Below are 16,734 nucleotides of genomic sequence, written 5' to 3'. Positions count from 1 at the left end.
GAGGTAGGTTGGCTTACAGGGAAGTAGAGTGAACCAAGGGATCGGGTTTTCATCAAGGAGAAACAATCAGAACTCTCACACCGTAGCCTGGCCAGTCATGGAACTGGTTTTCAAAGCTTCTCTGATGCATAGTGCGCCCTGCTGTGCTCTTCTAATTGCCCTGGTGTCTGGCTGCATGTAATCAGCAGCCAGGTGATTTGCCTCAACCTCCCACCCCGCCATAAACATCTCCCCCTTACTCTCACAGATATTGTGGAGCACACAGCAAGCAGTAATAACAATGGGAATATTGGTTTCGCTGAGGTCTAACTGAGTTAGTAAACTGCACCAGCGCGCTTTTAAACGTCCAAATGTACATTCTACCACCATTCTGCACTTGCTCAGCCTATAGTTGAACTGCTCCTTAGTATTGTCCAGGGTGCCTGTGTATGGCTTCATGAGCCACGGCATTAAGGGATAGGCTGGGTCCCCAAGGATAACTATTGGCATTTCAACATCCCCAACGGTTATTTTCTGGTCTGGGAAGTAAATCCCTTCCTGCAGCTGTTCGAACAGACCAGAGTTCCTGAAGATGCAAGCGTCATGTACCTTTCCCAGCCATCCCACATTGATGTCGGTGAAACGTCCCTTGGGATCCACCAGTGCTTGCAGCACCATTGAAAAGTACCTCTTGCGGTTTATGTACTGGCTGCCAAGGTGGTCAGGTTCCAAGATAGGGATATGCGTTCCGTCTATCGCCCCACCACAGTTAGGGAATCCCATTGCTGCAAAGCCATCCACTATGACCTGCACATTTCCCAGAGTTACTACCCTTGATAGCAGCAGCTCAGTGATTGCGTTGGCTACTTGGTTCATAGCAGCACCCAGAGTAGATTTGCCCACTCCAAATTAATTCCCAACTGACCGGTAGCTGTCTAGCGTTGCAAGCTTCCAGAGGGCTATCGTCACTCGTTTGTGAACTGTGAGGGCTGCTCTCATCTTGGTATTCTTGCGCTTCAGGGCAGGGGAAAGCAAGTCACAAAGTTCCATGAAAGTGCCCTAACGCATGCGAAAGTTTCGCAGCCACTGGGAATCATCCCAGACCTGCAACACTATGTGGTCCTACCAGTCTGTGCTTGTTTCTTGGGCCCAGAATTGGCATTCCACGGCATGAGCCTGCCCCATTGCCACCAGGATGTCCAAATTGCCAGGGCCCGTACTTTGAGAGAAGTCTGTGTCCATGTCCTCATCACTCTCGTCACCGCGGTGCTGTTGCCTCTTTGCCTGCTTTTGCAGGTTCTGGTTCTGAACATACTGCAGGATAATGTGCGAGATGTTTACAATGCTCATACAATGTCGTGGTGATCTGAGCGGACTCCATGCTTGCCGTGGTATGGCGTCTGCAGGAGAGCAGGAGAGCAGAGTTGCAGCGGAAGCGGTGGCTGATGACAGATGCCACAAGAATAGCTATTTATAGAGAACGACGAGAGGACCTGCAAGGTGGATTAATGAGAGCAGGAGAGCAGAGTTGAAGCGGAAGTGGGAGCCCATGACAGCCAACATGGAGAAATTCGCTATCGATCGAAACAAGAGTAGGAGAGCAGAGTGGCAGCGGAAGCGGTGGTGGGAAGACCAGTTTTCCAGACCTATTGCACCGTCTGCTGCCAGCAGCACCAGGACACAACAGCGGCGGTGTCCGTTAGCTGAGCTGAGAGGGCTGCACGCTTGCCATGGTATGGCGAGACAACAGCAGGAGAGCAGAGTTGCAGCAGAAGGGGTTGATGATGACTGTCATATAGAGGACCTGCGAGGTGGATTCATGGCACCAGGAGAGCAGGAGAGCAAAGTTGCAGGGGAAGCGGTCATTCGATGATGACGGTTAGCAGTCCTACTGCACTGTCTGCTGAAAGCAGTATGGCATCCGCACGGAAAAAAGGCGCGAAACGATTGTCTGCCATTGCTTTCACGGAAGGAGGGGCGATTGACGACATGTACCCAAAACCACCTGCGACAACGTTTTTGCCCCATTAGGCATTGGGAGCTTAACCCAGAATTCCAGTGGGCAGCAGAGACTGTGGGAACTGTGGGATAGCTACCCACAGTGCAACTCTCCGAAAGTCAACGCCACCCACGGTACTGGGACGCACTCTGCCGACTTAATGCGCTTAGTGGGGACACACACAATCGACTGTATAAAATCGCTTCCTAAAAATCGACTTCTATAAATTCGACCTAATTTCGTAGTGTAGACATACCCTAAAGATGTCTGGAGTGAAATACGTAACTCGTTTGTATAAAAGGATAAGTCATCGGAGGGGCAACTTTGTGCCAGCCTTGGGAACAGCAGCATTGTGATGTGCTGACTGAGCAGGTACCATTGCTGCAGGCGTACATGTGCTAGTGTACCTGTAGCTCCTCGGGGCGCTAGCACCTTGCTTTGTTGACAATAAACCTGGTCGGGCACCTTCACCACTGTACCAAGCCTGTGGTCTTATGAATAATATCGAGATCTGCTGCATGAACATGCTGCCCTGTCTGCTATTGCAGCTGACACCAGAGCTCCAAGAACAGCAACCCTGGCAGCAGTAACAACGCTGCAGCATCAGCACCAAGAACACAGAGTCACTTTGTTATTAAGTACCCTGTCGTGGCAGTCAGGCTCGCACAGTGGGAAAGTGGGCTCCTGCACTATTTCTGCCTTTCTCCTTCCAGTTTCTCTGTCCTAGCTCCTGGGATATTTGTCTATTTTAAATATTTATATGGCCCCCACTACCACGGTATCGGAGCACATCACCATGTTTAATGCATTGCACTACACTGGACAGGGGAGATGAGGCACAGGCAGACTAAGTGACTTGGCCAAGGCCTCACAGGAAATTGAACCTGGGTCCCCAGTCCCAGAACTAGCACACTAATCACTGGACCATCTTTCCTCCCGGTTAGTGTGTCTCTTCTCTTTTCATTTCTCTGTACTTCTTTCCCTTCCACTTCCACATTCTTTAGCCAGGGAATTCACTCCTAAAACCTTCCCTGTTCCACCGCTAAACTAAGCAATATGATAGTTAATGCTTATATGTCTTCAGGCTTTAGGGTTAATACTGATGTAGTTACTGGCAGGCAGGGAAGCTCACACCTCTCAGAGAAAGTCATTTACAGGCTGCTTGCAGATTCAGGCAGACAGCCCCGCATTGAATTACACCGTTTACTTTTAGAAGGTTTACTTCACAACCATGACAGCTAGACACTTAACAAAACGAAAGAAAAAAAGAACGCTGAGATCGTGAATCTGCTATGTAGCTCACGTAAATACACCATGGAGACCGGATACAGCCCACAGGGCCTATTTGACACCTCTAGCCTAATGTATGGACAGGAAATGGGTTATAGTCAGTCCCCTCTCAGCTCTCTAAAGACATAAATAATTTTGACATGGCGCGTTCAAGCACCCAGGGTCATTTCCAGACCACCCAAGGGGTTTGCATTAATGGATTTTCTTTGCTTAGCTATCAACTAAACTAGTGTTTACTTTGAGTGTTTTAACATCTTTTAAATGGAAGCAGCTAAGAGGAGACTCACACAAAGCCCCACTTACTTGTTAGTGACTGCTTGCATAAACTCATCAATCAGTTCATCGTATTGTTTCCCACGGACCCGCTTGTGTTTCAGTCCAATATAGAGTGGATCATTCAGGAGAGCCTAGGACACAAAGCATTCTGTTTATGGCACCTGCTTCTCTGCCAGACAGAGATTTACATCCAAAATGTACATGTGTCTCACATTTATGTCTGCTTCAATCATTATTGATAAACAACAAAACATGGCGGCTGTCCAGTTCCTGGGCATGATGCAAACACAAATCCCTTCCTGAACACCAAATGTAGCTTTAGTTCATGATAAATAAACCCACACCAAGGAGCGTCTCACTGTGGAAATACAATCATAGGAATTGAGTGCTTGCTGGACAGCACTGGGAAGCAGAGTCCTCTCTCCACAGGATGAGGAGAGCTCATGCAGTGACAGTGCTTCCTTACGCCACCTTCCTGAAGTGTTTCACTCTTGCCCTGTAAGGCCCAGCTTGTAGGTAGTTCAGTGTCCATTGCTTATTCAGTTCTGGGTTTCTTACCTGAGACTGCTCATGTGGGGTTCACTAGGGACAGTCATGATTTTTGCAACATGGACTCCTCTCCATTAGGAACTAATGAGACCATCAATCCATTTCTTCTAAGCCACCAGATGCTAACAAACTTTCTATTTTATTAACCTGAGCTGGATTTGAACCAGTGATCTGATTGCAGAGCCCTTTACTCATCTCCTGAACCATTTAGTCCTCAACTTCACCTGTATGTGTTTGCTTGTCTCCTTGATTTTGCTGCCATTTTCTAACTTCAGACTCAGATTTCTATTTCTCAAAGCCTTTTGCAGATATTGGACACAACTGCATACATTCAAGAGACTTACAAAAAACTGTTTTTCCAATCAACCCAACAGGTGCTGAACTGGGACCTGCATCCTATCTATGGCTGATAAGAAGCAGTTGCCTCCAAAAGTGGCGATTCAGCATGGAAAGAAATAACATCCGGGAGAATGTGACAGAAATAGCTGTAGCAGGAGACAGATGGGCCAGCTAGCGGGATGTTTTGAAGGTCTCAGTGAGTCATCAGAAAGAGATCCCACTTCCCCCGGCCTCAGGAACTGAATAATGGCTATCAGAGGGGGGCATCCTACCAAAGCCTATTGTCCTGTATCTTTGCAAACCTTAACTGTTGGCAGGTATGCTAAAACTAACTCTGTTTCCAGAGCCACAGAAACCCAGCTGTTTTTCCTTTAGCAGGGAATATGAAAGGGGTTTTCCGTTGATTTTGATTAGGTCTGTTCTTCTATGCCATGGTTCTTTAAAGAGAAGACACATATTTCCATTACTATATAGCACTTGAATACATTTTTAAGTGGTCTATGGCCTGTTGCTGGTTCTCTAAAGTGAGCTACCTGGGCGATTCCAAGTTCTGAAAACCACAGGCTGAGTTGCCCAAGCAGTACATGGAAGTATTCTGTAACACACTGACCAAGTATCCCAGTAGATGTGGGAAACTTCTGATTTAATAATGTTATCTCCTGCATAAAAATAACAAAAACCATCAATTTATGCCAAATTCAAAAACTCAGCTACATTACCTAGAATCATACATGTCAGCCCTGGGTGTGCATCAGCATAGGCTGTGGAGCTGGCATTGGGAGGCAGACCTGAGGCATGGCCTGACCATGTTTGGCCAGGCCAAACCTGAATGTGCATGACTCCATGGGCCAGATTGCAATGCCACTCACTCCAATTTGGCCTGGCCACCACCACAAATCTTCCTGAAATTAATTTGAAAAGCTTGATCTGTATGTTCTGGAGTACCAGAAAGATGGCAGGGAAGTGCTTTTAAATGGATCATTATGCACTAAACACAGACAGAGGCAAGTCGTTTAAAAATTAAATTTATTATTTTTTTCATGAGAGTGGGATAACCTTGTGGTTTGAGCACAGACCTGAAAGCCAGGAATGCTTTTCATAAAAAGCTTGAGTACTAACCCAGTGTGGAGAACATGGGGAATATCTGCATTATTTTTATGAAAAGCATTTGTGATTCAGTTTCCCTCTCACTTTTGTATTGTTACCCCCTAGATAGGAAGGGGTTAATGTCTTTCCTGGAACAGGGGATAAGTAATGACCGGACTGTGTGAGAGTCACATAAGGGTTGGTATGAATGGTCTATCAAGGACTGTCAACATGAGAATGGAGCTACAATGGAGACTAACAACCTGACCATTGACTTTTAATGAATGCCAACCAAAGGGGCTTTTTGGATCAGGATGGGTAAATTACTTGTCTGACCCCAGTCCCTCTCCTGCCTGAGCCAGGGGAGCAGGGGAAAGTATCTGTACAAACCATGTGACTGAAATTTGAGACAAACAACTGACTCTGAGGTGTGAGCAGAGTGGAATAAGAATCTTGCTGGCCCAGTGGCCAGTGCAGGGTGATTGAACCCAGGGCAGAGCCATGGGTCTGCCCCTTGTCCGATATGGAGACCCAGGGTACACTCCCAGAGAGACTGTACAAAGGCAGAGGGACAGTATGCCCTGTGGATCCAAGACACCCCAATTCTGACACTTACTCCCCTCCTGCTGCTGGCACGGGGAAGTCACTTAGACCTGAATTTTCCATAATGGCCTTTAATTTGGCTTCCTCAGTTTTTAGGCGGCCCAACCTGAAACACTGGGCCCCCCATCTAAAGAGGTGTTGAGAACCCACAATTCCAAAGGAAGCCCATGAGTGCTGAGCACCTCTGAAAAAATCAGGCAACTGATTAAGGTGCCTACGCTTGGATTGAGGTGACTGCCTTTAGGCATTCGAGTTCGAAATGTTTTCCCCACTGGTTTTTCTGTGCCAGCTGAGAATCATATATTCAGATGGCTTATGGTCAAATGAGAAGCAAATACATTTTAAAATAGTTTATTGCGTATTTGACAAGCATTGGCCATAGCAAATATCCACAGGAATTTATTTTAAAAACATATCCTCACAGCTGTCTCTTCTGGCATCAGTAAAATGTTGCATTTCAGCCCTTCTGAGCCAGAGTCATAAGGCAGAAAACTGTGAACAGATGGAGTCCTCCTGTCCTGTTATCATGTGCAGTAAAGTGTGCAATCTGACAAAACACTGCCATTAATTAAGCCCAAACCACCCAGTGGGGGTTCTCCGTTTGCTGAAATATAATCGCTTCCAAACACACCCAGGGATGTGTCAGTTTCCTTATGCTTTTCACAGGAAAAGTCAGTCTGTATCTGCATGGCTGAAATCTTTTAACTCACCTTATCATGCTGAAAGATGGAGCTGACCCTTCCACTCCTGTTGGCCCAGCTCCAGCTTCGCCTTCCCATCAGTGGAACATGAGGACAGCCAGTGTTTATCTGACCTCATACTACGAGCAAGAGTGCAAGCTGGCAACAGGGCTGACCCACAACATTTTGGCACCTGAGGCAGGAGCTCAAATGATGCCCCCTTGCCCCCTCGCTTGGGTCAAAACTTTGAAAGGTCTCAATTCTGCCTTCTTCCTATTCTACTCCTCTCATGGTACTGCTCTGCTACCTACCCCAATAAAGGAGAACTAACAACTGAAAATGCCTTGTTCAAAAATTGTAAGTAACACATAACTTTCAAACACCTGAACAGCAAATGTAACTTTTCTTGTCTGCATAGTAAACGCTGGCATTTTTATCTGTTTGAATAATCAAAGTGGTGCTTTCTGTGCCTTCTTGGTTGCAAAGATTTGAACGGCTTCCTGCTGAAGGTCCACAGTCTGGGCCACCTCATGCTCTATTGAGATGGTTGCAAGGCTGACTAGCCTCTCCTGTGTCGTTGTGGAGTGTAGATGTGTTTTTATTAACTTCAGCTTGGAGAAGCTGCGTTCTCCTCTGGCAACCGTTACAGGAAGTGTTAGAAGTATGCGCCGAGCAACAAAAGCATTTGGAAAGAGGGTGGTCATCTTATTCGTGCACATATATTCCAGAGCAGCCTTTGGAGTTAATCCTGCTGAAATGTATCTTGAAAGGGTTTTCAGTTCATCACCTAAATCACTCACATCAATATTGTGCATGTCATCATATGTCAACACTGTCACTAGTGCCCTGCATTGCTGGTGTAGGTCTTCTACAGGTATAGTGAGGAGTTTTGGAATATCATACAACATCCCAAATATACTGCTGTGTTCCCTGAGCTGCCTGAAATGTTCTTCAACTGACTGTATTGCACAATCTAACACCTGGTTAAAAAATTCAACTTTGAATTGTTGTTTGGGGTCTCTTATGGGATTATCCCGTGCCTTGTAACCAAGATGTCTTCTTCTTCGGTGACTCTTGTATTCTTGAATGGGTGGGAAAATAGCTTCAGTGTGAAGTTCCTCTGCCAACTTCTGTGCACTGTTCAGAACGTTTTGAAATCCCTCATCTGACCGGTAAGACTGTAGGTATGACTTTGCTTTGTCCAGTTGTTCCATTGCTCCAGATATATCAAGGTCAACACCTTGGAGTCTCTTGCTTACAACATTTATTTCAAACAGTATGTCATGCTACAACACTAAGCCACACAGAAATTTTAAGCTAGGTATGTTTCTGGTGATTCTGTTTCCCTCTGCCACTGTTCTCCCATGAACAGTTCCTGTCATAGCATTATCCTCTATAATGGCAACTATGGCATCATCTATCTTCACAATTTGGTTTTTGATAGGCTTTATCGCCTCCACTTGACTTTCCCATCGTGTGGCACTCAGTGGTTTCAGTGTCAGAGAGGATGTTCCCAGATGTTGCTTTAAAATTTGCCATCGATGAGTTGATGCAGAGAAAAATACATAGATGCTTTGAATTACATTAAAAAATTCAGCAGCCTCACTGGAAGCTGATGCTGCATCACTGACCACCAAGTTCAATGAATGAGAACTGCATGGGACAAAAAAAATCTCAAGGGCTTAACTCTCGGATCCGTGTCTGCACACCTCTGTTCTTTCCTCTCACATTGGCATCATTATTGTAGCCCTGACCTCTCATGTCAGCTATCGCAATTCCCGTATCTTCCAGCTTTTTAAGAAGCATATTTGTCATACCAGCTCCTGTAGTATCATCAATGTCAATAAATTCTAGAAAATGCTCTCTGACAGTCACCATTGCAGGGACATTTTCACTAGGTTCTGTTGTTGTTACAAAACACACCATTCAAGTCATTTGTTCCATATGGCTGATGTCAGGTGTGCAGTCCAGAATAACAGAGTAATATCTTGCTGACTTCAGATCTGCCACAATCATCTGTTTGACTTTTGTTGCCAGTAACTGAATGATCTCATTTTGAATTGTTTTTCCAGGGTAGTGGTGTGTGTACATTTCTTGGATGGTGACTCTTCTTAGATGCTCCTGGAGTACAGCATCAAACTCAGCCATCAACTCCACAATTTTAAGGAAGTTTCCATTGTTTGGCACATACAGCTGATCTGAAGTGCCACACAGTGCTAGGTTTTGGGTAGCAAGCATTCTCAAAATGGCAATGAGCCTTTTCAGAACATTTTGCTAGTAAAGAGACTCTGATGCAATCTTCTCTTGATGCTGATCATCTATGGTGGCCTTTAACCTTAGTCTCATCTCAAGCTCTTTCCACCTATGGAATGCTCTCTGGTGATTTGCTGCCTTCTCATGGCATGCCAGATTTCTAGACAGATTTTTCCAGTCCTTTGTTCCTGTAGAACCCAATGTGGCTGGAACATTAGACTGGAAGAGTTTGCAACAAAAACAGTATGCAGCATTCTGGGTTTTTGAGTACATAAGCTATGGCCTGTCCACTTTGTCACCATTGGGGATGTCACGCCAGTAATGTGTTGAATGGAAACTTCTATTTTCATTGTTTTGGGGGAACATGACGTTTTTCACTTGCTGTGGCCCATGGAGTACAAGGAAGTCCCTCAGACTACTGCTCAAGTGGGTCCACAGTCCTGGATCATCTAGACTTAGCAGCAGCTGTTTCTTGCGCCTCCACCACACTCTTGTCTGATCTACACTTTTCTTCTGGAATGTGCATGCTTACATCCATTTGAGATGGAGATATGGATGCTGCAGTAGCTGCCAGGTCACCAGCACTCTGACCAACTGGAAGATCAGGCATCTCCTCACCACTCACATCCTCACTGGGACCGGAAGGCTCACCGTGAACATCTGTGTCTATGTATCTCAGAAGACCTCCTTCCTGCTTAGATAGAAAAGCTTCCTTTGCTTTCTTTCTTTTTCTGAATGCTGCCCCAGAGGGACGTTTTCTTCTTTCACTCATGACTCCTGTTCTGTGCCAGCTATAATGGCCTGATTTAGGGTGTACTGTAGCCTGGTTTAGGGTGTACTGATAATATTAATTTGGATAATATGGGAATTTAATGTATTAATTTAATTTTAATTAATACTAATTATTAATATTATTATTACAATTAAATTAATAAATTAAATCTCCCATATTATCCAAATTAATATTATCAGTACACCCTAAATCAGGCTACAACACTCAATTGACGGGGACAAATAAGCAGGCTGGTAGCAGGACCTGAGTGAGGGAAGATATCAGCGTCTTAAGGTCCTAACTGGCTCCTACTACTTCAGTTGACTGCCTGTTCTCCTCAAGTGGGTTCAGGGAAGCAGCAGGAAACAGGAAGCTTCCTGAGAAGCTGGTGTTAATTAGTCCAGGCTCCTGGGGGTACTAGAGAGGTACATAAGAGGCTCCTCCTCCTTTCTCTCCCTGCAGCTCCTGTTGCTTTCTGTTATTCTCTCTCACCGCTTCTCCTGCCTGCCTGTTATGTCTCTTGTGCCCGCCTTCCTCCAGCACAGCACTCCACCATCTCTGTGCATCTAGAGCAGAGAGAATACATATGCATCAGCAGCAGACACAATTTTCTGCACTCTGGGTCCTAGTGGCACCACCCCCCCCCACAGTCTGGCACCTGAGGTGCCGCCTCAGTTCGCCTCATGGTAAGGCCAGCCCTGGCAGGCAACTTCCGTACACTGTTGGGTTAGCTGTCTTCTTATCTTAGATGTCTTTGACTCTAGCTCCGAATTCAAGGATGGAATCTCTGAGTTAAGAACCCAGTTTTAAATAAAACAGCTATTCTTTTTTTAAAATGCACAAAATAAGCAAGTAATCTTACCTCGTTGTCTGTGCCAACATCAAGCAGGACAGGCAGACACTGTTGCGGGTGAACTCCACCACAGGCTGTGTACAAGGCAAGTTTCCCTACTGGGATCCCCATGCCATAACTTCCTAGATCTCCTAGGCCTAGAATTCGCTCTCCATCTGTCACCACGATGGCCTGCAGATAATGAAGAGCGTCCATTATATAGCTTTGCCAATACTTTATTTAACATTGTTTGCAGTACCAGCTCCCTAGATTTTTATAACAATGCAGTTTTGTAGCCACAGTACGGGATGGAAGTTTCCCCCTTCATAGGTTACTGTACTACTAGTTATCACAAGTCAGCCATGGGGAGATGGCTAGGAGGGCAGCAAAGCATGGTGGAGAACATCAGTGAAGGACTCTGAGCCCTGGTCTGCCCTGCAAACGTATGTTGGTATGACTATGTCACTCAGCGGTATGGAGAATCCACACCCCTGAGCGATGCAGTTACGCAGTGTAGACAGCACTATATCGATGGGAGGTGGCGTACCTGTGCCTACAGGAGAAGCTCTCTCTTTGGCATAGGTCGCATCTTCACTAAGTGCAACAGTGGCGCACGTGCACTGGTGCAGCTCTATAAGTGTAGACAAGCCCTTAGGTCAGCATTTCTCAAACGGGGGTCCGCGAGGGTACTCCAGGGGGTCCGCCAGCCCCACTGATCAACTCCTCCCCCTCTCTCCCTCAACTCCTCCCCCTCCCTCCCAGGGCCTCCTGCACGCCGGGGAACAGCTGTTCAGTGGTGTGCAGGAGGCGCTCTGAGAGAGGGGGAGGAGCGGGGATGGGGCATGCTTTGGGAAGGGTGCGGAATCATGTCCGGGGCCACTGGCCCCGCTGATCAACTCCTCCACCGCCCTCCCAGTGCCTCCTGCACGCGGCAGAACAGCTCTTCAGCGGCATGCAGGAGGCGCTGAGAGGGAGGGGGGCATGCTCAGGGAAGGGGGCGGAAAATGATATAAACTTGTTTAATTAAAAAGCCCTGTGATTTAGCTCTTCCTGTCTCCCCTCTTTGCCAACGTCATTTTCTGCATCAGCCAATGCTATAAGATCTCACTTGTAATTCTATACTGGGTATAGTGATCACTATTCCCTTCACAGTGACCCAGACACAGGTCAGCTGGCATTAACCTAATGTTCTCTAATTGTTACAGCCAAGTTCATAAAGAGACTACTTGGCATTCATGTAGTGCCTTTCACCCAAGGATCTCAGAGCACTTTCTATGTATTCAGAAATTAAGCCTCACAGGCCCGTGACCCGACACCTTGGTCAGTATTATTGTTCCTGTTTTCCAGATGGGGACACTGAGATAGAGAGAGAGGCATAAGTGGCGTGCCTTAAGTCATGGCAGAGCTTGGAATGGATACTTGCTTTCCTGACTCTCATTGCGGTGCCATAACCCCAAGACTATTCTCCCCATCACGTTTTTCTTCTCTCCACTCTTAGGCCTAGCTTGACCTAGCTATGTTGCTCAGAGGTGTGAAAAATTCACACCTCCTGAGAGATGTAGTGAAGCTGACCTAGGCTCTAGTATAAATACCAGTAGGTCAACAAAAGAATTGTTCTATTGACCTAGTACTGCCTCTTGAGGGGGTGGATTAACTACAGTGATGGAAAAACCCTTTCATCGCTGTAGCAAGTGTCTACACTATGGTGCTAGAGAGGCCCAGCTGCAGTGCCGTGGTTGTACCACTGTAGCATCTGTAGTATAGACGTAGCCTTACTTTAGACTTTTCTCTCATCCAGGCATTGACATCTACACTAGATTTGAGCGTGAGTTAGTCAATTGTCAGGTAACACTAGTATCTGACATGTGTGTAGGCGGTTAGTGTAGACACTTCCCATTCTACCAACTTCCCTTTTTAGCACTACGATGGCAAGCAAATACCTAGGTTGATCCCTAAGGGAATGTCCACTGCACTTATATGTTTATTTGACTGGCGGTTTTGTTTGTTTCTCTGTGACAACCAGGGGGAAAAAAGCATGGCCAAGATTTTCAAAATTAGAAGTTTGAAGTTAAGCAATTTAATCACCAGTCTGAGGTTAAGAGTGTCAAGGACCCAACCACAACTCTACCCGAGGTTAATTAGGCTCCTATCTTTGCCAATCTTGTTGGGTATAGGTGTGTGTGTGGTGGTGGTGAAAATTAGTAAGAACAGGACAAAATGGCAATTCTGCCTTAATGCAGGAGGAAAGTGCCACAGTGCCAAGACCTGGACTTCCAAACCTGGCCAGACGCTTCAGGGAACGGAGCATTCAGATCCAGATCATGTGGATTATTCGATTGAGGGTGACTTAAATACCAATCTCTCTTGGATATCAAAGGAGAAGTACATGGCGAAATTGCTTTTATTTACTGATTCACTGACTTAATGCCAAAAGGAGACCCACATGCACTTTTAGAAGAAATAAGAGAATGAAGGATTATAAAATATCTCAACAGATCTCCTTTTTTTGGTGGGGGATCATAAAGGTGGGTTTATTGGCTAGGTCTATTTGCTAGGGCAAATGGGCTTTGTGAACTCCGGGAAAGAACAAATCACATGATCAACTCTTTTAGTTCAGGAGGAAAATTTATTTTCGAATGTTCTCTTTCAGGATATTTCTGATGATTAAAGGGAGATACCATTGGAGGATTTAAACTTGTGCCATATGGTTTTAATTTCATTGCTGATGAACGGTCATACACTGTTATTCAATGCACACAATATAGATCTCCCAAGGATCTTGCAGTTCTTTTCTCCCCCGAGTTAACCCGTAATTTTAAACTGGAAAAAACAGAACTGCACAGAATTGGCTCATGAAAAATCATGAGACGGGTGAAAGAAATGGCTTGTTTGGCACAATGCATCCATGCATATATTTGTGTTTTGTCTCCCTGCCAAAAACTGCCGCACATTTGTGTAATATTGGGTGTACTAAAGTTATCATGAAGTGTATGCTGTGGTTGCTCTTGTGACAATCCCTGAGTAGATGCCAACTAGGGTTGCCAACTCTCTAATGGCACAAAACCGAACACCCCTGCCCCACCTGCTGTCCAGCCCCTTCCCCGAGGCCCTGCCCCCACTTGCTCCATGCCCCCTCCCTCTGTCGCTTGCTCTCCCACACCCTCACTCACTTTCACTGGGCTGGGGCAGAGGGTTGGGGTGCGGGAGGGGAGTGAGGGCTCTGGCTGGAGGTAGAGGCTCTAGGGTGGGTCTGGGAATGAAGGGTTTGGGGTGTGGGAGAGGGCTCCGGGCTGGGGCAGGGAGCTGGGGTGAGTGTGGGGGGTATGGGCTGTAGACTCAGGGTGCTTGCAGGCTCTGGGTGGGGCCAGAAATGAGTGGTTCAGGGTGCGGGACAGGGCTCTGGACTGGGGCAGGGGGTTAGGGTGCAGGGGGGGATAAGGACTCTGGCTGGAGGTGCAGGCTCTGGGGTGGGGCTGGGGATGAGGGGTTTGGGGTGCAGGAGGGGGCTCCGAGCTGGGGCCGAGAGGTTTGGAGTACAGGGGGGGGTGTGGGCTCTGGCTGAGGGTGTGGGCTCTGGGGTGGGGCCGGGGATGAGGGGTTTGGGGTGCAGGAGGGGGCTCCGGGCTGGGGCAGGGGGTTGGGGTGGTGAGGGCTCTGGTTGGGGGTTTGGGCTCTGGGGTAGGGCTGGGGATGAGGGGTTTGGGTTGCAGGAGGGAACTGGGGCAGGGTGTTGGAGTGGGGTGTGGGCTCCGTGAGGGTGTTTGGGTGCGGGAGGGGACTCCGGGCTGGGGCAGGGGGTTGTGGTGTGGGAGGGGGTGCAGGGTCCCGGTGGCACTTACCACGGCTCCCAGGAAGCTGCCGTCAGGTCCCTGCAGCCCCTAGACACATGGACAGACAGGGAGGCTCCGCGCGCTGCCTTTGTGCTCACAGGCGCTGCCTCCGGAGCTCCCATTGGTTACGGTTCCCAACCAATGGGAGCTGCAAAGCCGGCCCTCGGGTCAGGGGTAGCGCGTGGAGCCTCCCTGGCCGCCCATGTGTCTAGACTCTAGGGACTGCAGGGACCTAGTGGCTGCTTCCGGGAGCCGCATGGACCTAGGGCAGGCAGGCAGCCTGCCTTAGCCCCGAGCGCCCGCCACGCCGCCGACCAGACTTTTAACAGCCCGGTCGGCAGTGCTGACTGGAGCCATAAGGGTCCCTTTTTAACCACGCAAACCAGATGCCTTGCAACCCTAGTGCCAACTCCTTCCTTCCAGGAGTCAGGGTGAAGTTTCAATACAAAATGCATTAAAAATAACAGCAGGGCTGCAGACCTAGCAGAGGTTAAGCAGGGAATGCCATCAAGCCATTACAAGGCCATTGTAGTGGCAAGCCAATCACTAAGGGAAAACAGCACATGTCCTCTCTGCAGTAAATGCATTCATTTTCTTGCATTTGGGGAGATTTTCCTATTTACTTTTCTTTGTGAGTCAACACTAAGTGCTAGCCAGAGCTAGGAAAGCCTCTTTTTGGGTGGGCTCCATCTGTTTTTGGGTGGACACTCCCTCTTTAACCACACCAGAGGCACACAACTGGCATTGGAAGATGGCAGATGTGGGAATATGGAAAGCAAAGAACACCTGCTTTGATGGCAATTGATGGTGAATCTAATGCAAATTCCATGAAAATTCTCTATGCAGAGATTCTTGTTTAAAATGCAAGTCATAACTAACCAAATGCACCACGAAACCAATGATATACCTGAGATAATGATATTTTCATCCTGTAGATGGATGACTTAAACTCCACCATAGTTTTCCACCACAACTTCAACAACCATTACCCATGCATTAAACTCTCTTGAACACTCCCACACCAGCATCAACTTCCTGGACAATCAGCTTCAACACTGGAACCTTACAGACAACTATATATAAGAAACCTAGGGATCACCCCATCTACCTCATAAATCCAGTAACCACCCCAAACACACCAAGAAATCTTTATTTACAGACAGGCACTCAGATACCACAGAATATGCTCTGAGGAAAATACAGGCACTCCGGGATATATACTTTAACACACTCAAAACCACCTTCACCAAACAAGGACCAGAGAAGTAGATCACATCATGGAATGGGTCACCCAAATACCCCGAGAGAACCTGCTTCAATACAGAAATAAACCCCCCTCCAACGGCACACCCCTGGTTGTCACCTACCCCCACACTGGAACCCATATGGGGTTTTACCAAACTATAGCCCATGCTCAATGAGGAACCCATCCTGAAAGAAATCTTTCCTGAACCCACTCTCCTGGCCTTCAAACAACTCCCCAGCTGCTTCAAGCTCATCATCAGAAGCAAGCTCCCCACAGACCAGGACACAGCAACTCAAAGCAGCACCAGACCCTGCCAGAACAACAGATGCAAAACCTGCAGACATCTCTCCACTGTACAATGATCAACACCCCCCATGACACCCCTTTCAAGATCCCTGGGACCTGAACTTGCCCATCATAACATGTGGTGTACCTCATCCAGTGCACTAAATGCCCCAATAACAACTATGTAGGTGAAAACAATCACTGCACTCTTGAATGAACTCACACAGGAAATGATAAAAGACAAAAACACTACATCACCTGTGGGTGAACACTTTTCACAAAAAGAACAGGAGTACTTGTGGCACCTTAGAGACTAATATCCAGGACACACCACACGATCCATTGTCTACAGCCAAGCTCTAAGATACAACCGCATTTGCTCCAATCCCTCAGACAGAGACGAGCACCTACAAGATCTCTATCAAGCATTCTTAAAACTATAATACCCACCTGCTGAAGTGAAAAAACAGATTGACAGAGCCAGATGAGTACCCAGAAGTCACCTCCTACAAGACAGGCCCAACAAAGAAAATAACAGAACACCAATAGCTGTCACCTTCAGCCCCCAACTAAAACCTCTCCAGTGCATCATCAAAGATCTACAACCTATCCTGAAAGATGATCCCTCACTCTCACAGATCTTGGGAGACAGACCTGTCCTCGCTTACAGACAACCCCCCCAACCTGAAGCAAATACTCACCAGCAACCACACAT

At 47.1% G+C, this 16,734-nt stretch overlaps 1 protein-coding gene across 1 annotated transcript in view; it reads right to left on the bottom strand.

Annotated features, from left to right (window-relative positions):
* ME3 (malic enzyme 3) overlaps nt 1-16,734 on the bottom strand; it is a 196,593-nt gene that overhangs the window by 54,043 nt on the left and 125,816 nt on the right. The window contains exons 5-6 of the mRNA XM_054015695.1: nt 10,689-10,850; nt 3,572-3,675 (exon numbers count right to left, since the gene is read on the bottom strand). Coding sequence (XP_053871670.1) covers nt 3,572-3,675; nt 10,689-10,850 — 266 coding nt within the window. The remainder of the gene's footprint in view (nt 1-3,571; nt 3,676-10,688; nt 10,851-16,734) is intronic.

The sequence above is a fragment of the Malaclemys terrapin genome, chromosome 1 (assembly GCF_027887155.1).
Source record: "Malaclemys terrapin pileata isolate rMalTer1 chromosome 1, rMalTer1.hap1, whole genome shotgun sequence".
In the NCBI taxonomy this organism is placed as follows: Eukaryota; Metazoa; Chordata; order Testudines; family Emydidae; genus Malaclemys; species Malaclemys terrapin.
This window is presented reverse-complemented; position numbering and strand designations above follow the sequence as displayed.